This window comes from Fringilla coelebs, assembly GCF_963513975.1.
Source record: "Fringilla coelebs genome assembly, chromosome: 18".
In the NCBI taxonomy this organism is placed as follows: Eukaryota; Metazoa; Chordata; class Aves; order Passeriformes; family Fringillidae; genus Fringilla; species Fringilla coelebs.
Window position 1 is genome coordinate 7,493,640 of NC_140044.1, and position 22,854 is coordinate 7,516,493.

The 22,854-nt window shown below is 55.9% G+C and overlaps 1 protein-coding gene across 5 annotated transcripts in view; it reads right to left on the reverse strand.

Annotated features, from left to right (window-relative positions):
* Window positions 1–4,333: 4,333 nt before the first annotated feature.
* Window positions 4,334–22,854, reverse strand: part of NOL4L (nucleolar protein 4 like) — a gene marked incomplete at its 5' end in the record, with an annotated part of 58,969 nt that continues 40,448 nt past the window's right edge. For 4 of the 5 annotated variants that reach the window (XM_084217958.1, XM_084217961.1, XM_084217959.1 and 1 more), the window contains 7 exons: window positions 4,334–5,214; window positions 7,995–8,196; window positions 8,457–8,579; window positions 8,667–8,858; window positions 8,938–9,123; window positions 9,526–9,797; window positions 21,041–21,182. In XM_084217958.1, the coding sequence (XP_084074084.1) occupies window positions 5,015–5,214; window positions 7,995–8,196; window positions 8,457–8,579; window positions 8,667–8,858; window positions 8,938–9,123; window positions 9,526–9,797; window positions 21,041–21,182 (1,317 nt within the window). In that variant the 3' untranslated portion in view covers window positions 4,334–5,014. Of the gene's footprint in view, window positions 5,215–7,994; window positions 8,197–8,456; window positions 8,580–8,666; window positions 8,859–8,937; window positions 9,124–9,525; window positions 9,798–21,040; window positions 21,183–21,975; window positions 22,073–22,854 lie in introns of those variants that run through there. The other variant, XM_084217960.1, reaches the window with a different exon arrangement.

The window sequence follows — 22,854 nt, forward strand, 5'->3', positions numbered from 1 at the left end:
TGCAAACCCCTTGGACCCTCTGGGTCTTCTGATGATCAAACCAGGAGATGGTATCTATACAGCGCTTGAAGAGGAACGTTTATGGATGCAAAGGTTTATTATACTTAGTGAATAAAGCTGATAACGAAAAATCAGTATTTTCCATGAGGGAGAACTTTGCACAAACTTCAATGAAAACTTTTTTTTTCTTTTTTTCTTTTTTTTTCTCACAAAAACCAGACACTTCACAAAATTAATTTTGTCAAAATATAAGTTAAGCATAAAACTGGTGCCTTGCCCCCTTGGTGAGTGCTGCCACTGCTCTCTCTGGTACCCACGCTGTCCGTTACGGAATGGAAAGCACAGCTTATGTCAACAGGAATGAGAGATGTTTTGGTTTGGTTTTTTTTTCTTCCTTTAAACACCTAAATTTAGATCCCACTCTGGTGACTGATGGCACCAACCTCTCGCACAGGGCCTGGGGCGAGGGGCAGCGCTGGGGCCAGCAGCACCCAGCGGGGCTCGACAGTGGAGGAGAAAGCCCTTTTTGTTATACAGTGTTTATTAAGTAGATTCAGTCTTATATATGATATACAGATTCAAAAGAAAAAAAAAAAAGGATTCCACATACTTATGAAATCAGTGCATTTAGCAAGTAATACCATGGAGATAACAGCTCGATTAACAGCTCATTGGTCTTTGTTAAGTGAGGGGACAGGGAGTTGGCCTGTGCTAATCATTCCACAAACAGAACTGAATTAAGTTGCATCACATATATAATAGACACACATTCTAAGAATTAAAATATTAAGCCACATTTACTGGAAAAATCCACAGTATATAACACAAATAACTCTTATCAAGCTCGTTGAGGAGGAAGTGCTCATCTGCTTAAGAGCCACATGAAGTTGCATAGGTGCCTATCTGCAAAAATATCATTTCCAAAGGAATCAATTGATTAAGCAATAAAGTGTCACCTTAGAAGCTGGATTAAGTGCCTTACACTTTCTGTCTGAGCCCTCGGGAAAGCACCAGCTTCCCAAAGAGCCTCTTCTGCCTCGCTGGGAGCCTCCCGTGGGACCGCGCTCCCACCTCCACCCCAAGCCAGCAGCCGGCTTGGGCGAGCTCTCCCCCTTCCCTAAAGTATTCCCAATTCTGCTCAGGAGTGTCTTCCCCCTGCTCCCCTACATCAGCTGGACCCTACGGGCAGCACCGCCTCCCACCCCTGTGGGAGGAGGAGGAGGAGGATGGGGAGGCAGCAGCACTGCCCAGATCTGGTGCTTCAGAGCCCCGGATCAGCTCCCGACTGGAATTGCAACCGATCTGTGAAACTACCGGGGGGAAATAAAATACAGCAGCTTGTGCAAAACCCAAAATTGCTTAAAGGGTGCGTGGGTTCGGTGGGGTGTCCCTGGGGCAGGCGCGTGGCAGTGGGTGGGTGAGGCTGTGGCTGGGTTAAGCAGATGAACTGGGTGAGGGGCAGCTTCCTCTTCAACAGCAGGTCTGGCAGAACACACGGGGTCGGGAGTTCTGTACATGTAAACAGTACACTTTCACTGAGTCCAAAATTAGGAGCAAAAATACAAAGGTTCACATTGGTCTTAGGTAGATACAGGCGAAGAACTGAGCTGTGCAGCTCCGAAACAACCGAACAAAAGTTTCTAAAGCACCACTAAATTATATAAAAATCAGACCATGGACGGATTGTAGTTGGTGTCTGGTGAAATACTATGCTACCTTGTAAAAAGTTTTACAAAAAATTACAAATCAAAAGTATATTAACCCTCTGAGTTCAAAGCAGCATTTTTTTTTTTCATGAACTGGTACTAAATCCAACGGCCGCTCCGGGAGGGAAGTGGCCCTTGGGATCGGGGAGGTACAAGTTACATCTGCTCACAACCCCGGGAACGCTCTCCCATAGAGAAACAGCATCATGGGAACCGCACATCCAGGGCAGGATGGGTGTGTTGAAATAAAATAAAATTTAAAAAAAAAAAAAAAATCACTTTTTTTTCGACCAGTGATCAGCTTTTCTTAACCAAACCCAAGACCATCCAGACCATTTGCCAACCCAGCATTCTCCTTCCACCTCTCAGATATCTGGAAAGCCGGTGTATTCTGCTCCTGCTTGTTCCTTCTTGTTGAGAACCTGGACTAGCAATTCCTGACCCCGTCCTGCCCAGTGAGAGCGCAGGAATGTGGCTGTGAACAGTCCTGGAGCACAGGGAGCCGTGGTGGAGCACGGAGCAGCTGCAGAGCATGGAGATGTCTGTGGAGCTCATGCCAAAGGAACCAGAACGCTGTGGCTCACCAAAAAAAAAATAAAAAAAAAAAAAAAAAAGAAGGGGAAAAAAAAAGAAGGGGAAAGGAAAATAAAAAGATCCCTGACAGAAATTCGGAGTCAATCCCGTTTGTTTTAAAACTTGTCCCAGATGTGGCTGTCACCAGGGCTTTGGGAATCTGAGTCTGTACCATTCAGCTGCAGGTATGAACATCAGGTGCTGGGACAGGGTGGTGTTGGGCACCCTCCTTCACGACGCGGCCTCGGTGTCCTCTACAGCAGTTTGACCACGTGTGAGAGCTCCTGAACTTCCACATGTGCCGAGACAGGTTCAGAGGTGATCAGGAATGACCTGGATAAATAAAACTTAACCCAACTGTGGCTGTTGGTGGTCTGTCCATGTGCCCCCAGGTTAACCTCTGTTTCAGTACAAACTGATGGCAAACTTATGGCTAAAGGTTCCTCTGCCTCTGCCGAGGAGGGAGGCACCGGCGTGGGTGGGAGACCACGGAGAGGGAGAATCCCGGGACAGCGATTGTCTCTGCCTCTCCTGCCTGAACGGTAAGACTTTCACAAATGGCTGCAGTTACAGATTTTGTCAAAGGTTTGTTACTTCATGGTATTCACACAAAAATAAATATTTACATAAATTCCAAGTATGGGAGGATGCAGTGGACAAACCAAGCAGGCTTCTGAAGTGCTGGGGAAAGCGTTAAGCCTGAGCCCTGGCTGGGGGCTGGCGTGCCCGGGGCCCCCTCCCCACGCTCCCCTGCTGCGGGCAGGAGGGGACGGGTGTGGCCAAGATGCTCCTGGTTCCAGCATCAGGTCAGGTCTAAGAGCCACCATCACCTCGTCTCTGCACTGACCCCTCAGCTGCACCCTGCAGCGAGGGGCTGGGTCCCTTTTCTCCAAATGCTATGGAAAGTTTAAGGTTTGGGGAAAACAGTCAATGCAATGGTTGATCCCTTCTGCTGTGGGGCCAGGCACACCTGGCCTCAGGAGCCAGCAGGTTTTTCTGTTCTGAGACTAAAAGCAGGTTTTTTGTTTTTCTTCCAGTGTGTGGAGCATCATGGGGTACAGAAGGTACAGGGGAACTGCCCGGGCCCACTCCTGGCCGGACCAGCGGCTGCTCAAGCCTGTGCCAGCAGAGTTGGCCCCTGGAGCAGCAGCCCCCGGCCGCTGGCTCCGAGTGGCCAAAAAATAAGATAAAAACTGGCTTCAAACCAAGAAAGTTCCTACCTACAAAACAGCTTTACACTTATCAGATTTCTATCTCATGGTGTGGACTTCAGCCAAGTGAGGGGGCTGCGGGGGACAGGGAGCAGCGGGACCCTCGCTGGTTTCTGCACAGCTCCAGAGCACGTTGCATTGCTGGGCTGGGCTCAGCACCCCTGGCCGGAGCGAGGTCCCTGGGTTAGCAGCACTGGCAGTAGGTATTGCACTGAGCAAAACGAAGTGCATCGTTGTGGGGGGGTGGAAACAGGGCAGAATGGTCATTGGACTACGGTTCTTCCACACTTTGGGAACTGTGGGCTTGTTCCAGGACTGTGAGCAGGGAGGGGGAAGGATCCTGGGCCCCGGAGAGGACTTTGTCAGTTCTGCTGCTCAGTGCTGCCCAGAAGCGGGCGGCCACCACTCCAGCTCACCTCTGGGGCGAGCCCTGGGGCTGCCCTGCCTCACACCCCGCGGGACCGGGCGGTTCATCTCCCGTGCTCCCCGGGGCTGGCTGCAGACGGAGCGGAGCACACGGCCGGGCGCAGCAGGACCCAGCCGGAGGTTCCAGCCTCCTCGGCACGATCCCCATGTCTGCAGCGCTCACTGACCCCCAGGACCGGCGCTGCCAGTCCTGGAAGAAGCCCACAATGGAGTGTGAGGTAGAGTACGGATGGTGACCGCAAGACAGTGTTTCTCAGGTATCTCCCTCCTTTCTTCCTTCCTTCTCTTAACTGCAATGACTTTAATGAGTGCGAGATGTCCTTCCAGCCGGAGGTCTGCTGAGCTTGCCGAGTCTCTGCAGGAGGTTCAGACCCCACTGCTGCTACGGGACCTCTTAGAACAAAGGCCTAAGCAGGACGCTTGCGCTGCTGTTCAGCTCCCACCTACGCTCACTGGAGGCTGAGCAGCCTCGATGTCAAGGGCTGGATGGCAAACTTGCTCCCTGTGGGACAAGGGTTCACCAGAGAAACAGGCAGAGCTGCCTGGAAATTAGTAGTGTAGTGATATGGAATGTGTTATTTCACAGGAATAAATTCCTTCTGATCAGACAGACAAAAAACTGGCAATCTTTACAAACTCAAAAGAATCCATTTTCAGAAAAATAAATTACTAAGGGAGAGGAGGGTCCATTTCTCAATAAATATGTGATTCAGCTCACCTAAGACTTGGAAATTATCCAGGGATGGGAATCTAACATTTGGGTCCACAAAGGTTATTCTAAATACATCTGCAGCCCCAAACCTCCCCAGGCTCCCTTCTGCCCTTCAAAGTCCCACATCCTTCCAAGCTGCAGGGTTGGCTTCTGGTCGGCCAGAGGCACGGCTGTTGGTACGGTTCCAAAACGTGTCCTTGTGCCTGAAGTCCCAGGTGCTTGGAGTGTAAAAGAAAACAGGTCTTTTGGATCCCACCTTCTAAAACTACATGTGCCCACCACGTGGCGGGAGGACGATGGTGGTCCTGAGCAGGACACCGCCGGGAGCCTCTTTCTAGCAGGTATAAATTGTCTTGTCGACCGAGGAGCGATGCAGACACGGGGAGTCAGTTCTGCTGTAAAATGAGGTTTTCCAGTTCGTCTGCAGAGCGGAGCAGGAACGCCGCCGACTCCCGGTAGCCGGCGATGAGCTGCCGCACGGCGCTGATCTCCGTGGGGCTGAGCTGCGCCGCCTGCATGCCCCGGCTGGTGCTGTTGGACGGGGCTGTGCTGGAGGCCCCACCTTTCATGCTGAGATCCGTCGGACCTGCCAAGGAAAAGTGAGAGGGAAGCTCAGGCACAGCAACCTTTCCCATGCTCATCCTGCTGTGATTCCAGACCTCTGCAGCACTTGGAAGGTCCCCACAGTGCCCGGATAACGTGAGGAACTCCCGCTCCCACGGACATCAGAGCAGCCACTCAGTGCCTCTGCAACTGAAACAGAGCTCCAGAGGAGCCCACAGAGATGCTGCAAAGGTTGGAGCACCTCGGCTAGGGGGGCAGGCTGAGGGAATTGGGGTTGTTCAGCCTGGAGAAGAGAAGGCTTTGCAGAGAACTCAGTGCTCCTTTCAGTACCTAAAGGGGCTCCAAGAGAGCTGGAGAGGGACATTGGACAAGGGTATGGCATGACAGAACAAGGGGCAATGGCTTCAACCTCACAGAGGGCAGGATTAGATGGAATACTGGGAAGAAATTCTTCCCTGTGAGATTGGTGAGTTTCTGGCACAGGTTGCCCAGAGAAGCTGTGGCTGCCCCATCCCTGGAAGTGTTCAAGGCCAGGTTGGACAGGGTTTGGAGCAATCTGCTCTAGTGGAAAGTGTCCCTGCCTGTGGCAAGGGATTGAAATGAAGTCAGCCTCAAGGGTTCTTCCAAACCAAACAATTCTGCAATTCTATAAAGAGGTCTCAGAGCCAATATGACAAAAATCCCATCCTGCAGCCTGGCTCACAGCTCTGTGAAGAGAGGGTCTGCTGGGAGTTAAGCCAGCTCCTGTTGGCACCTGCACCATCAAAATCACCCTCAACATTCTGGTTTTCCCTCTGCATATGGGGAGTAACATCCCACATGGGCTGTGCTTCCCTCGTTTATCTTGATGAGTGACCCCAGAAAGTAAAGGCAAGGGAAAGTAAAGGCAGCTCCATGTTGGACTAAGTAAGAAAAGCAAAACAAAGAGCAAAACCCACACAATCAATTGGAAATGAGGAGAGAAGTGCCAAGAGATGTACTAGAGATGTGATAGTAGTCAGGGAGAGGAGGCTGCTGAGGCTGCAACCTGGAGGGAAGGAGAGAAGACACTGAACTAATCCCTGGGCTGTGAGCTGAAGTGCTGCAGGTGGAATGAGCTGGAGAAAGGCTTTGGGATAGCTGAGCCCCTGCTGGGTGGCCTGACTCAGCCATGGGACACCAGGGATACAGAGCAAGGGCTGGGTGTTGTGGCAGTTTGCAAAACAGGATGGGAGAATTCAGGTGCGTGAGTCCAGGTGGGTGGCACTGCTGATGGTGACAGGGAGGGAAGCTCATTGCCCCGGGCAGAATGGAAAGCATTCAAGGAAAGCAATGCTGGAGCTGCAGGAGGAGCAGCACCAGAAGTGTTCCATGCCAAGAGAACCAGAGCTTCAAAGCGGGGGAGGAGGAGGAGAAGGAGGAGGCTCTCATGCGAAAGCAATTTCACTGGGCAGAAAAGGCAGCAGTAAACTGAGCCCGAGCTTGTTTCCCGGCTCGCCAAGGGGGAAGGAGCTGGGAGCAGGGATGTGGGCTCGAGCAAGAATTGCCTGAGGTGGGGGATGGAGGGTGAAGACACTTCTGGGCAGCAAAGCCCTGCGGGGCCTCTGCTCAGAGGGAGGAGAAGATGCAGCTCCTTGCAGAGTGCTTTTCCCTCTGAAGGACTGGGCAAGAGCTTGGGAAAAAGACAACTGCAAAACAGAGGTTTAAAAATCCCCTAGAAAGAAAGAAGGGGAGGTGCTGCTGGGTGCTGCACACAAGGCCTGTTTGCTCCTCCTGGGGCTGCTCGGGGACCTTCCTGCATGTTCACTGTCTCACATGGAGGAGCCAAAGGAGAGTGACTGGCAGTGGGGACCGGGTGGCTGTGCTGTTCTGGGGAGGAACCATTGCTGTGAGGATTAGGTCTCAGCAGCTGGAGGCCGGGACAGGATCTTTATTCAGGGTTAAGAAGCATTAGGAAGGGATGATAAGAGTTAATCCCAGACAGGCATCTCTCAGGCCTCCGGAAATCACATCCTTCCAAATCCTGGCTCCCGTCGGGGTGGGCTGGGGCAGGAGCCCAGAGCGCACCAGGACAGGCAATGGCAACCCAGGGACTACAGGAGGACTGGACAAGGACTGGCAAGGGATCCAGCCCCTCCTGCCATCACTGCTGCAGGACAGAGCCAGAGGGAGCACTTGGTCTCATGCCACACCTCTTGCTCCAGGTGTGGGCAAGTCACCAGGTACCTCAGAGCCTTCCTGTGTGCCCTGCTCTGTTCGTTTGCTCCTAATCTCAAGCTCTGCCTACACTCTCCTTCCACCTTCCTGCCCTGCAGCATCAGTCCTGTTTTCTCAACTGTTCCCAGGCAGTTCCCAGCCCCTCAGAGCCCTCCTGAGCTGTGGCTGTACCCCCCACCCTGTCCCCATCCCCGAGAGCAGAACTGCTCATACCAGCAGGAGATCAGGGCAGCGATAGGCGCCCGCCCCTGTTAATAATTAACAGAGAATCTGGTACGAATTCTCCTTTTTTTTTAGTGACACTCCTTCCCTCCACCACTGCAACCCAAACTGTCCTTCCAAGTGCACTTCAACAATTAACCACCTGCTGATGACGTGAGCAGAGCCACCAGACAGAAAGGACAAGAGGGGATTTCGGAGCAGCTCTGTGCAGCAGTGGGAGAGGTGCTGCCAGGACTGGGAGCTCTGTGGAAGCTGTGGGAGCAGCCCCTGCCTCTCCTCCAGCAACCAGTTCAACCCCACAGCGGGGATGCCAGCAGCCCCTGGTGCACTGGGGCAGAAGTGATGCCAGGGTGGGCTCCCCATGCCCCTGGCACAGCCACTCACCATTACTGTGGTTGCCCGTCTGGAGGGATGCGGGGGGCTGCAGGCTGCCCCCCAGGGACCCGTAGCCACGGTAACTGTAGTTCAGGCTTCCATTGATGTAGACTGGGTCTTGGGAGTAAGATGAAGCTGGCAGTGAGTAGGAGGAGTGGGTGATGGCTGTGGAGTCTCTGGAGTGCTGCTTGTCTAGAGCAATCGGTTCGTCCTGCACAGGGGAAACACAGACCTAGTCCGGCGAGGAGCCTGGCTGTCCTCTGTGGCCAGCAGGATGGACAGTGCAGGGATGCCTGGGGTCCTGAGGCTGCAGTGTGTCCAATCCAAACCAGCATTCCCATCCCCACTGGCCTCAGGACACACCACAGGGCTCTGCTCTGCAGCCCCTCAGACTTTCAGAAAGACTTTTGACCCCACCACAGGACACTGCCAGATCGGCTCCCCGCCCACCTCCACCTGCCAGCAGTGTACCTGGGAGGTCTGGTAGATCTCCAGCCGCATCCTCTTGGCTGCTTTCCGCGTTTCACTCTCGCAGGCGGCGGCCAGGATGTTCTCTGCCATGGCTGAGGTCAGGTGAGGCGGCGTGGGCCTGGTCTGCAGGGACACAAGCAGAGAGGCTGCTCAAGGACGTGCTGCTCTGGGCACTGGGACTGGGGGCAGGGCACTGGGGCAGCCACTCACCATCTCCATCCCGTTCTTCTTCATGCGGCGGCAGGACTTGAGGTAGGTGCGGATGCGCTTGCGTGCCCGCTCCTGGAACTCGGGGAACTGCCGGCTGCAGGACTCGATGATGGCCTGGATCTTCTCCTTGGGCTGCTTGGAGATGGGAACCATCCTGTCCAGGTTCTCATCCACAAAAAGGCGCACAAACATCTGCAAATGAGAAGGCAGGTGGTGGGAACCCTGAGATGGAAGGCAGGCGGGCTCACCCTCCCTGTGGAGCTCTCCTTACATTGAAGGCCTTTAGCCTCTCTGGGTCCATCCCCTCTGAGTCATTGATCTTATCATTGTCTTCATGGTCGTCGTGGTCATCGTCATCTTCATCAGCTGTGGGGGCCCTGCCGACAGTCAGGTCCTCGGGGCAGCCGCTCACCTCTGTCTTGATGGAGTCATAGCTGCCAGAGCTGTACGGCGGGGACTAAGAGGAGACAGGGGTTACCACCAGCAGCCCTCACCTCATGCACCTGCCCTTTCTCCTTGTCTTGCTATGTCTGATCCCTCCCCTGCAGCCCAGGGAGATGAACCCATGGCCAGGCTCCCCTGCATGTCACCTCCTGCCTGCTTTTGGCAGGGGAGAGCATGGTGGCCTCAGCAAGCCTGTGAAAACCTGGTGGCCCCGTGACAGTTCTGGCTGGTGGGGACATGGCTCTGCCTGATTCTGTGGGAAACATTGCCTGACACAGCATGAATGAGCTCTTTGTCACATGGTGGCTGTGGCACAGCTGGTCAGGGGTGAGGTGAGCCCACTGTGGTGCCCAGCCCTGGGGTAGCTGGGGTGTGGGGCACATCCCTGGCTCTCCCAGAACATCCCAGGCCGTACCTCTGCTGTGGTCTTCACCCCGTACTTGACCCTGCTGCGCAGCCCATCGGCACTGCAGCCGTCAGACTGGTAGGAAGGGGTGATGTGGGCAGGCGTGAGCTTGTCACAGAGGTTGATGGGCTGGTCGTCAGCAGAGGCAGTGAAGTCCATGGGGGCTGCGGTGCCATTGCCGTTCATTTCGGGGAAGGCGCTGTCGCCCTGCGTGCTGCTGGAGGTGGAGGGGTTCAGGGTGGAGGAGCCATTCCCGCTGCAGCTCTCTGACGAGGAGTCATCTGCAAGGAAGGATGTTTGTCACCCCCTTGGCACCCTACGACCACCGTCCCGAAGCTGCTCTGGGCTCACTTGGTGGCTGAGCTGTCACCGGGAGCCAGGCTGGCACTGCTGCACTTTGCACCCTGGGATGCAGCAGATGCTGATGTCCATGCCTGCCAGGCCATTGTCACAGGGATCCACTCCCTCATCCCTCAAAGCACAGCAGGTGCTGCCCTGCCCCATGCCCGAGCCACCCATCCCTCGGGAGGTGACAGTCCCCACGCCTCCGCCCTTGGCCATGGTGCCTGGGCTTGAATAAGAACTTTGGAATTTGGTCCTTTTCAGTTTCTGTTTGCATTGCAGGGAGGAGAAAGGGGCACTGCCTCTCCCTGCCAGGTCCCCTGCCATCCTCCTGGCCCAGTTTGGGGCTGGGTGCAATGGGAAGTGACAAGTTCCAGCACTGGTGGTTAAGGAACACGCAGTTCTGCAGAGTGCTGGGCCATGGGGATGACACACAAGGACAGGCTCACTTAGGTGGGAAAACCCTGAATCAATGGTGCCTGGAAGCAGCATCAGGAGCTCTGCTCACAGCTGGCATCACCCAGTAAGGCTCCTCCTCGGCATGCTGCTGCAGGGAAGGGACAGGGGCTGCACGATGTCCTTCCTGTCTCACTCAAAGCCCAAGTGACCTACACCCTATATGGACACTCCTGTTCCCAGTTTCCACATGCCCTAGAGCCATCCCCACAGCACAAGCAAGGCCTTTTTCCCACCACACAAACAGGTCAGGGCCCTGGCAATGGTGGTGCCAAGCACACCCAGTGCACAGATCTTGGCTACATTCACACCCCAGGCCCTGGCACCATCCCCCAGCCTGTGCCTGCTCCCACCACGGCGGCTCCCAAAGGACAGCCTAGCAGCGGCAGAGAGCCCAGCACTGCCTGCACCCACCCTGCCTGCACCTGGCCAGGGAGCCCAGCCCTGGGGCCAGGCACGACATTTCAAACTGCTCAGCCTGTTCCCTTCCCTCCCCCTCGCCGCAGTAAATCCTTTATTTCATTAGGTGCCTGTGCGAGAGGGAAAGGGCGAAGCACGTGGGAGCCGCTTCCTGCGCCAGCGTGCGCCGGGCGGTGAACAAAGAAGCTGTCGGCAGCGAGGAGCAGATGGCCGTCCCCGCGCCCGGCCCGGCCACCCTGGGACAATGGGCCGGGGCTGTGGGGCGGCCGCAGCCCCGGCCGATGGCTCCTGGCACATGGGCGCCAGGTCCAAAGGTGTGCGGGCGCAGGGCGGCGGGCTGGTGCCCAGCTGCTGCCATCCACCCTCCTCCTCCTCCCCCTGCCAGCACCTGCGGGAAACTTTCCTGCGAGGCAGGGCGAGTGCTGCCGTGACCCGGCGGTGGCCCAGGACTTTGTATCCCTTAAAATAAACATACTTGAGGACACTCAGGCATCCCAGCCGACCGTGGGGCCAGCCGGGGCTGCCGCAGCGTGTCCCCAGTCACCCCGCCACGGGTGCCAGCGCTCGCTGCCCAGCCTCGCGCCTGCGCCAAGGCGGCTCCTGGCCCCATGAGCCCCTAAATTAAAAGGTCCCTACTGGAGCTCCCCGCTCAGCAGAGCTCCCTCCCCCTCCTTTCCCTTGTGCTGATCCACTTATTCGTCTGAGCGATGACCAGAGCTGACCTAATCCCGGGGTGGTGTTTATGTGCCGGGTACTCCGGGCCGGTGGCAGGCGTCACCCGCCCCACTACGGGGCTGGGTCCTGGTAAAAGCCCTTGGTGCCAGCTCTCTGTGCCAGGGAGTGCAGGGCTCCAGACGGGCTCAGCAGCCAGCACTTATCCAGGGGCATCCTCCAAGCCACCTCTCCAAATCGAGCTCCAGTCTCCTGTCCCAGTGTTTGCAATGGTGGGGCTGCAGTGGGCGGCTGCATCCCAGACCATGTCCACAGGTTCCTGCTGCATCTGGAGGGGCAGGGTGCTGGGGACACTGCCACCTCCCGCTCCCCACACCCCTCCTGGCCCAGGGCACTGCTCTGGCGCTGAGTCCCCCAGGGTTTTGCTGTCCCTCAGCACGGGTGCAGGAGCAATGCTGGCTTGGCTGTGGCCCCAGCAGGAGCAGGCAGGTGGCCGGGGGCACAGAGGCCTCCCTGCCCAGGATGGCGGCTGTCCCTCCCCCAGCACTGCTTTCTGCGCCAGGGGAGATGGGGCTCCCAGAGGGAGGCTCCAGTCTCATCCAGCGATGCCTCTCGGAAGGATTAAGGAGAATTATTCCCATGCACGGAGGCACGAGCTGTAGGCCAGGCCCTGCCATCGGCCCGGGCACAGCCACAGCAACAGCGCCGGGCCAATCGGCGCCGTGGCCAGGGTGATGGTGGGGACCTCCTCCCTCAGCTCCCCTGGCATGGCTGCCTGCACAGCAGAGCTGGGGGCCCACCATGGCACAAAATCCCTGACAGGCAAGAGCACCAAGAGAGGCCTTTGCCTCTCTGGTCACCTGGGAGAACAATGTGCAGGTGCCCTGCGCATCCCCAAACCTGTCCTGGGCATCCCCAACCTCCTGTGGGCACCCCTGCAGGGATGAAAGCATCCTCAACCTGCTATGAGCAACCCCAGACATCCCCAGTCTGCCTTAACTACCCCCACTCCCCCTGGGCAACCCACTCTGCCCTTGCCCCTCCACCTCCAGCCTCCTCACAGCCCCCAACTCTGGCCCCCCGTTCCTGCAGGCAGTGACAGTCCTGCACTGGCTGCTGACACCAGACAGGATCCTGGGGGTGACACCTGGACCGCCCCGATTCCTCCACGTCTCAGGTTTTCTTTTGTGTCACACAAAACACACACAGCAGCAGCTGCATGTCAGGTTTCCACCCGATGCTGCTGCATTTACGAACCCTGGGTTTGCTACAGGCAAAAGATATTGCAAACAAAGAAGAAGATGTCTCTAGGAACCTGCCAGGTGGGATAAGGAAATGAAATGGGAATCTAATATCAATAGCCAGCACCTATTAAAAGAACAATTTAGTTTATGCAAGGATGGATGTACGTGAATAATGAGGTTTTTAAACCCACGAGCTACAGATATTTTCTTATTTCTGTATTTTTACATGTTACACTCTCCAAGAAGCTCCACACACAAAGTGGTGAGTTAATCTCACTACAGCAAGCAGAAAAATGGCTACAAATTCAAACTGGTGAGTCCTTGGGTCCAAGTGAGAATGGCCTCAGCCAGCTTGAAAATGCAGACAAGCTCAGGAGGGAGCTGCAGTCTCCTTGTTGGGATGGATGGGCCAGGGATGGGGATGGGAAAGGGGATGAAGCTGCTCCCTGGGCAGCTTCACTGGGGTATCTCCAGCCCACAGTCATTCCTGAGAGGAGCTGGGAAGCAGGACCCAGGAAGCAGTAGCATTCCCACCTTGGGTGCTGGGATCAGATTTAGGTTCCTGCCTTGATTTGGCAGCCGTGTCAGGACTCTGAGCAGGGGTGGGGCTGTGTTGACCACACTCCACTTTGGCAAAACCCACCAAGCTCCAGAGCTTGGAGAGGTTTTCCTCATCTCCCAGCAGTGCCCAAAGCACATGTCAGGAGCGGGGCTCCAGCAGCAGCAGGCGAGCAAGGCCAGGCTGCGCAGCCATGAATATATTCATTATCAACCAGCACGAGCCTGGTGAGCTCCCTGCTCACGGCTGGAGCTTGGCTGCACGAGGAGCCCCTCTAATGAGGATAATTGGGAGCCCCCCTGCTCCACCCCCGTGCCCTAATTGAAGCAGATGGAACTGCAAAAACAATGTCACTTCTAACCGGTTTGATCTTTCGCTTGGAAAAGGGGACTATTTCGTTCTCCTGTTTAATCCCCTCGAGCTGGGGCTCCTTGGGCTGCGTGGAGGTGGAGCAGCCCCTGGCACTGTGCAGTAGAGGTGAGGCTGGAGAGCCCAACAGAGGCAGCTGGCCCTGAGGTCCATGGAGTGCTGCCCTCCTTGGCCCCTCTGCAGAGGCCAGACCACGACAAGACACGTGGTGAGGCTGGTGAGGAGGCTGTGGGGGAGCAGCCTTGTCCCTCTGCTGCAGCCCCGGCATCTCCCCAGCATCAGCCCAGGAGAGCAAGAAGCAAAATGGCTTCTTGGGCCGCCGTGCTGGGGGAGGAGGGGATCAGTCACTTATTAAATGAATTAATCAGGGCTCAGCGTTTTCATTTTGAAGAGGCTGCTGGATTATCCTTGATTTCTGTGGCGCTGGATTTGAGGAGATCAGGAGGGGAAGGGGCGATTTCCAACACCTGCTCCCCGGGAGATTTTATGGCGGGGAAGTGGTTGGGTTTAACGTCTCTGCCGGCGCAGGGCACCGCACCACTCTCCAGAGCAGAGTTAAAGATGAATGGGGCAAATTGTTCCTCCTCCTGTCACATCTCCAGAGTGGAGACAAAACCTCTTTTGACTCAGGAAACAATGAGCTTATGTAAGAGCCAGCGGCCCACGGAAACCTCGCTGCAGCCCCGCACCATGCAGTGGGCCAGGGTCCACCCGACTCTGCCCCCATCCCGCTGCCATGGGACCCCTGGCCGGCCTTGGGGCAGCCCTCCCCTGGCTGCTGCCCACCTGGCTGGGCGCTTGTGGGTGTCACAGCCATGCCAGGTCCCACCAGTGACCCTTGGTGCCCCATGGGACATCATGGATCCACCAGTCATTGCCCTGCCTGCCATGGCTCCACAGGTGATGGCAGTGGTTCTGCCACACCTGAGTCCTCCTGTGGCTCCCGGGTGGGTCTGTCCCATTTCCAGCCTGCCGTGGCACCGGAAAAGGATGGAGCTGCACACCCAGCCTGGGAGTGGCCATCAGGAGGGCATAGAGCATCCCACCGCCGCCCGCCTGGAACAACAGCCAGGAAGATGAAAAGTGCCATAAATTATTCACTCACAAAAGAGACAAGAAGGGAGAAGAAGGGGAGGAGGAAAGCCTGTGAGGAAGAGATACTTAATACAAATTAGAGAGACCGAGTGGGAACGGGGGCCCTGTGGGGGGATCACTGCTGGGCGTTAGAGCCACACTCATTAGCGTCAAGGGACCACCACTGCAGGGATCCTGCACCCATGGCTGGGTGGTGGGTGGCAGGAGAGGCCCTGGCCCCACACTGCTCACACAGTCAGAGCACGGAGCCCATTTTCTCCAGGTCCTGCCCAGCGTTTGCCTCCAAGATGCATAAGAAAGAAAAAAGCAACGTGGCTGAGGGCCGCAGCACACTGGGGCTGGCCAGGTTCCAGTTAAGACGCTCTATTTCCTGTCTTCCTTCGCTAAGGCAAACCTCGTTATGTCCCAGACAAAGTGTCCACCCTCCACACTCCCTCCCTGGGTCCCTGCCTCGACCAGAGCCCTTGACGAGCCAGACATCTGGCAGGGCCGGACACAATGCCTGTCTGCAGGGAGAGCTGGGCCGGACAAGGCAGCGCTGTGCGGCCGCCTCCCTGTCCCCTGCCATGAAAGGTGCCCCCCAGTGCCGTCTCCCCCCGGCTCCACTGCCCAGCCAGAGGGAGCAGCTCCCTCCAGCACCGGGATCTCACCGCGCCAGCCCCGTGCTGGACGTCTTCCCAAGCGCCAAAGCTCGTCAGCTCCCGCCGCACAGAGCAGCCTTGTCACAAACACTCTCTGTCCCTCAGTTTTCCCTTCTCCTCCCAAACACTGTTCCTTCCCTCCCACTGCTGCTCCTCCAGCCACCTTGCAGCTCAAGGAATGCTTGAGCAAGGAGCTGGCCCTTGCTCACACTGAGGAAGGAGGTGGCACAGACCAAGCCTCTCCTTGTGCCACCGCTGCTGGCAGCCACCCGGATCCTGCTGCAGGGAGGGGACATGCTGTGGCCCCATGCTGCCTGGGCACTGCCTCTCCCCATGCCAAACAAACGAGTTTGGTGGGTTTGGGCTGGACTCATGCCAAGCTGGTGCCTCCAACAGAGACCTACCACCAGAGCGACCCTGCTGTGCACCCCCAATCCTTTAGGGACTGTCCTTTAGCACTGTGGGGCTCACCCCACTCTCCCCACTTACCCCTCTGGTTAGGGGTACTCAATCTGGGGAGGAAGGGAGGGGCACGGGTGGTGCTGGCTGTCCACAGCCTGGTGATCCTTTCTGCTCCAGATCAAGGAATAGAACCCCAAAACCCTGCTCCATGCACCAGCAGGATGAACCGACTGACTGGGCAGTGCCTGCACCAGCCGTGAGAGAACTGGAGCTGAGCTCAGTGTAGCAGGCTGGGAAAGCCACCACAGCCCTCACAGCGTCCCTGCTGCACTCTCCAGCCTGGCAGCAGGCAAGGACAACTTTCAAAGGACACCGAAAAGAGGGTGTTTATCACAGGCCAGGGCCTTTGCTCGGGAGGAGCAGATGTGCCCCTGGAAGAGGTGACGGGAATGGAGTCACCAGCCCAGACTGCTCAGGCGAGGCAGGTACACGTTTGTTGACTCCTGCTGGGGAGCCAGCACAGCATGGGGACAGCCTGAAGAAAGAGGAAATAGATCCCTAATGAAAATGAGATAAGGTTGTGTCCAGCTGTAGTAAGGCCTGGCTACTGGTCCTAGTCTTGTTTAGAGCTAAGGCTTCAGGGGGCCAAAATTCAACACTGGCACAAGAAGCCCTGGGAAGAGTAAGGATTTTGCAGCTAGGGCTAAGCAAGTGTCTTGAGGCCCACAGGCCACCTCCTGCACTAGCCAGGTGGCTGGACTCCCCCTGTGGCTTACAAAGGGTGTTTGTATTCACCTGGAGCAGGGCTAGGCTGGCTGGGAGCTGTGTGACACCCAGCGCTGCAGCAGTGACCCTGTGAGGGCACAGTGAGGTGGGCACCACTGCTCTACAGTCGGGTGCCAGCTGTCAGAAGTGCAGCTGGGGCATGGGACATCACCTGGGGATGGAGCCTGGCTTTTGGTCAGCACTTGGCAAGAGGCTGCTCCTCCCCAGAAAGCTCTGCCAAACCAGCGGTTCAGGGGGGCTGGTGATGTGCAGCACATCGTGGGCATCTCATCAAGTGCCAGCAGTGTGACCCAGAGCTGTGGGACATGTGCCATACCAGCAGAGAGACTGCTGTGCTGGGCACAGCTCTATGCCATCCCTGACATCCCAGGGCAAGGCGTCCTGGGGAGTGACACACCTGACCCGCCCCTGGGACAGAATGTGGAAATGATGCTTGCCCACATGTCCTTGAGGTCCCTCCTTGCAGAACTCCTGAGGAATGTCCCCAGCACCCAGAAGCCTCCCCAGCCAGCTGCCTCAAGGGATGCCCCCAAGAAGCGTGTGCCTTCACAGTTAAGTAGGTTAAGAAAGTCCTTTCTCCAAGGTCTGGATTAGCCACTGCTGCTCCGGGCAGAACAGACTCAGCGGGGACGCTGCCAGTCAAGCGAGGACGGCACGTGGGGATCTCAGCAGAAGGGGATCAGTCCAACATGGTGTCTTGAAGCAGCCCCATATTCCCCAGACAGAGTAAGCACACCATACGCCCAGGAGTTTCCCCTGCTCTTCCAAAGAGGCTGGGGAGCAGCAAGCCCTGCCTGTGGGCTGAGTGCTGCTCCTAGGTAGCGGGGCAGGATGTACAGAAGGATGCACAGGGACAAGGCAAGGTGGATCTCGTTAGTGGGCAAGACAGAGGCTCTTCCATATGAGTCAAGCACTTTGCCATGTCACACACTGAGGGTTGGGGTCTGACTCCTGCTTTACTTTCAAGCGCATTGCCCTTGGCAGAAAGTCCCAGCAGGCCTGGGGTGGAATATCCAGCACCCCTGTGGTGGGATACCCCGCTCAAACCCTCACACCAGACCAAACTGGGAGGTTTGTAGTGCAGTGCTCGCCTGTGGAAGCAGAGAGGCTCAGAAGATGGACAGAGCCCAGCTCAAACTGCCACAGTAACACAGCACCAGGGCCTGGGACCTGCGCTCAGCTGGGACTGGGCATGGGATGCCTTCAGCAATGGAGATGGGCTCAGAGAGCAGGATGGTGCAGCATTCAGGTCCCTTGGCTCCCAGCATGTGCTGGCCCCCGCAGATGTGTCCCTCCAGGATGTCCGGCACAATAGCTGCGCTCCAGCAGCAGAGTTTGTGTTGATGTTGCTGTTGCTTTGGGCAGCCCTCGGCTTCCTGCGGGCACGTACGCCGTGAGCAACATCCGACTGGGAAGGGATGTTGCTGGGAGCTTCATGTTTTCCGTGCTGGGGGCCGCAGGATGAGTAACAAAGGAAAATGGAAGGAGCGAGTGTGCGTTCAGTGTCCCTGCTCAGGGCTGGCCGGGGTGTGCTACGCCCCACAGTGGGTCCCCCACTGACCCAGCAGGGACCACGGCTCTCCTGACAGTGCCTGCTCTGTCCATGACCTTCCCAAGTCTTTATTTTGCTCTCCCTGCAGTTCCAGGGCTGACAGCAGCTGTAGCATGGCTGTACTGGGCCAAGGCTTCTGGGCACCCAGGACAATGAAGGTGTTGGTTTTTCCTCCAGCTGCTTTTTAGGCCTCTGATGATTTAGCAGGTACCTGCTTATCAAAGCATGGGATAACAATTCCCTGCTCTCCCGCCTCTCTGGATTTCAAACAGCTCTACCCCATGCCACAGAAGAGCATTTGCCACTCCCAGGCCTTGAAAAGACCCGGAGCTGGTGCTTTGGTCCTTTAAACAAGACTTTTAACAAGCGTGTCAGACGATACTGCTCTCCTACTAGGCAACTCTTCATTAAAACTTTATACTTTAGCAAGCCTTTCACTGCAGACACACTCCAAGCATCACACCCGTCAAACAGCAGCAGGCAGGACCAATTTAGTAACTCAGAAGGTTTTCCTGAAGGCGGAGAGTATCCAGTCCTGAACAAGCTCCCAACTGAAGGATGTGGTGTGCAACCAGATCCCTCTGCAGCTCCAGGATGCCCGGAGCTGAGCCCAGCCTGGCTGCAGGGGATGTGTGGGGATCACTTTAGTGCTGGCTGGAGCTCTGCAGGACTCCTCAGAGCATAGGAGATGTGGGCAAACTTCCAGCTTGGGAGTGCTTGGGCTGCCCCAGTGCAGGCACTCTCCTCTGGCAGTTTGGCCAGCTGGGCTCCAAGGAAGCTCCACAGCTTATGTGGGCTGGTTATTCACACTTTTTGCACAGCCTTAGCAAGCTTGTGTGAACCCGGAAAACACATTTGTTTCCAAAAAAAAAAAGAGCTTTCATAGGTCGGGAGAAGAGGAAACTGAAGAGTGGTTGAGACTTTGATTGTGCACGTTCCCTTCCCCACAGCAGTAATCTGCTTTTCCTCTCAGCTGCTCCTCTGCTCCATGCTCCTCTCGTTTAACCACCCACTGCTCCTGGGTTACTCCATTGTCCTTCTTCCCTCCCCACTCTTGAGTGTGCTCCATTCCTGGGTGGGAGCATTGGTTTGGCAGAGGGAGTGACATCAGGCAGCATCAGTTTGTATTTAGAGCTCTGATACAGATCATGGACACTCCTATAGGCACAAAACTTCAGTCCACAAAATGCTTCTGAAGTGTGACAGCCTGGTGAAAATCATAATTCCTAGGGGTTTTTTGTATGGGTCTCATTTGTCACCCTGGGCTTGGCTTGCTTATTTTTTTGACACCATCCCTTCTGATCCACCAAAGTCTACCCAGTTCAGCTGATGCTGACACCAGGGACACTTGCATTGCTATGGGACTATTTCTGTTTTATTTCTCATCACTGAACCTTACAAAAGAAATTAAAGGAGCCAAGAAGAGCCCCAAAGAGGACACCTGCTTCTGAAGAAAAACCACAGGGCATGAAAAATTGGAAGCAATTCCTAAGAGGGGGCAGAGAGAGAGAGGATTTCGATTTAGTGAGAACATCTTGATTTGCCTAAATATGTGAGTCCCTTATTAAATTACTGTCCTGTTGAATAATAACGTTCAGCAAAGGGTTCAAAACTGTGTCATTCTAGATTGTAAATGAGACTTGGGAATTCAGTGGTGAGGGCTAAGTCACAAGCCTGAAATGTCCCAGTGGGAGAATGGCAAAGTTCAGGGGGTACAGAGAGACCCGCTCAGGCTGCAGGGATCAGAGGCTGCGCTTGTTGGGGCGGAGGCTGCAGCCTACTCCCAAAGAGCCAAAAGCCACCTCCAAAACACTCTTCCTCCTGCCAAGACACAGCCCTCTGGGGCCCTGGGCAAGCAGAAGTGCCCATCCCACCATGGGGATGTAGTGCTGTGCAGTCAGGTTTCACATCCTCACCAAGGCTGCCTGGCTCTGGGGCTGGGGCTGCCTAGGGAAAACCAGCAGCTTCCCAAAACTGCAGATTTGCAATGGAAACTGAAGTGCCACAACTCACTGGACTGAAGAGTGCAGTGGCCTTGCTGTCCCTGGCACTGAAGAGAGCCATGTCCCTCTTGTCCCTTCTGTCTCTACCATGCCTGCCACTGGCCACACCAGCAGCTAAAAGCCACCCCAGGGAGACCTGCCAGCACAAAAGCCTTTTCTTCCTTTAGGAGTGGTTTTCCAGTCCCCTTTCTTAAAGCAGGACCAACCCAGCTCAGTTGTTCCTCAGATTCCTCTGCTCCTCCCAGCAGCAGCCAGGCTGGGACAATGAGGGATTCAATCTCTTGAGCAAAAGCCAGTAACAGTCCAACCACCAAATCCTCCCAAGCATCACGGTGATGAACTCTGACCTGAACTTGTACTTCTACCACTTATTTACTTGCTCTTGTATTTTAAGCTTGCATGTTTCACAGACGCAACACACCACCTCCCTTCACAAAACTCTTCCTCCCACCCAGCCCATGTGTGCTGCTTTCAGCCCTTCCAGCCACTCGCCCCGAGGGAGGAGACACCCACGTTCACCCCACACAGCAGCGCTGTGGCTGCTGCACATTATTCACAATTTCTTGCCTGGGGGATGCAAGACCTGTCAAAGGTGCAGCTTTCCAAACACAGAAACCTGTGATTGTGCTGCAAAGCCTTGGCCTCCTCCCTGTGTTCAGAACTAACAGCGCTTTCCTCATCACCTGGGAAGAGGATATGGGGAACAAAGTCCTCCCCTCAGAAGGGGATTTAGTGACCTTTTTCTGGAGGAGCTAGGAGACAGCTCCAAGCAGAAGGACCATCAGCTACGAGCTGGACAGGGCCCTGGCTGAGCAGGAACCCAGAGGCTAAATTGGAAGGACTGGAAGCCAGCTCTGAGCTGATATGAAATCCATCCCACAGGTGGGGACACCTGATCAGAAAGGACTGGTTAATGTTTAATCAGTCACAAAAACATCCTGTGGCAGAGGCTGGGGCTCTTCCCGCCTGCCGGGGGGACTCACCGTCCTCGTGGCCGTGCAGGTTCTGCGGGCTGCGCATGCTCTCGTCCTGGCTGGGGCTCAGGCTGGAGTTCAGGTGCTGGTCAGCTGAGATCCATGTGGAGTCATTCATATCAAAGTCCTCGCTGCTCACCGATGTCTCATCCTGGAGGCAAGCAGGAAAGGGTTAACTCATGGAGCTATTTCCTTTCCTCCTTTCTCTGGCTTTAACATCTCCTCACCACACTCCTTCCTAAAAACAATTGGGTGGGCAGCTCCTGTTCCCCGCCCTGAGAAGCCTGGCTGGCCCCTTGGGCTTCCCAAGGCCACAGTAAGCAGCCCTTCCCTGTGCAGGGCGAGGTGGCTACCCCAGCAGGGACCAGGGCTCTGCTTCCTGCCTGAAGACTTGCCTGAGCAATGGCACTGTCTCTAATTGAGGACAATTAGAAAGAGCTCACATCCTGTAGGAGCGGATGGCTGAGCCCTGGAGTTTACCCTTTAATCTCCATCCACCCCAGTGTGCTCCTGGCGAGGCAGCGGCGTGGGGGAGCTGAGGACAGGCAAGAAATGGCTCCATAAAACAACTTGGACTTTTCTGAGATCAAATCATCAGCTACACGAGGAATCACCAGAGCACTGGCAGCAGCAGGAGCAGCTTCTGGGGCCTATCTGCACACAGGTATGGATCCCCAAAGATCTGCACTGCCTGATGCTGCAGAGGAGGCTCCTCCAGACCTCTCCAGAGGGATATTGCCTCTGTACCCTGATCAAAAATGACAGCACACACCTTGGGAAGGGGCTGGGGGAGTGAGGTCCCCAGTGAGACAAGGACACCCCAGCTCGGGCCAGGGACCCCAGCCAGCTGCCTGTTCCCTGACGATGGCATAGATGACATTCCTCTCTCCCACTTCTGCAGCTCAAAGGACATTTTCTCTCTCCCTCTCTCCCTTCTCACTAACCTTTACAGTACTTCGAGACACAGCCCTTGGATCGCTTCCAGTGCCGGAAAGGTCAGCCACAGGATTTCAAAACCATCATCATAAAGGCAGCACGGAGATCCTGAATGAGAGGAGGGGCTGTGGGACCTCCCCAGGCTGAACTCTCCCAATGCAAAGCTTGGGAGGAAGCAGATACGTGTTCCCGTATGGACACGGTCCTGCTGGTGATCCCTTTATCTGCCTTCCTCTCCCTGCTTCCCTCCCAAAGCCAGGGGCACAGACAGCCCTGGGGTGCAGGGGAACACCGAAAATGTTTCCAGAACCGCTTTCAACTCTGCTTTCCTTTGATTGAAACATTTCAAAGGCTTGTAAACCTCTCTGCTCTTGTTTTTTTTACCCTCCCCCTGGTCCTGAGATAAAATACAATCCCCGCTCCCTTTCCGTGTAAGCAGTAATTGGCAGCACCCCTCCAACCTACGCCTGCTCCTCATAAAAACGGCCCTGTCTGGCTGCCGCTGGCTGATAGTTTTTATTGTGAACAAACAAATGTCTTTAAAGACAGGTTTGTGCTTTTTCCTCCCAGCTCCTCGTCCCTGCGGACACATCTGCTGGCTCAGGGCTCGTGCTGGCCCCAGCCTGCTCCCTCCATGTGCCTCCCGGGGAGTTTCCTGGAATTTACAGCTTGTGAAACCCTGCACGCACCAAGAGACGGACTGATGGACGGACGGACAGGGCTCAGCAGCCCCATGCATGTCTCCCCACAGGGACACCCTGACCCCAGACCTACCAGGTGTCCCTGAGCAGCCCCCCTGTGCCCAGGTGGAGCTGAGCAGGAAGGCAGAAGGTAGGGACAGGCACATTGTCCCTGGCTCAGCACAGCTCCACTGCCACACCAGCCAC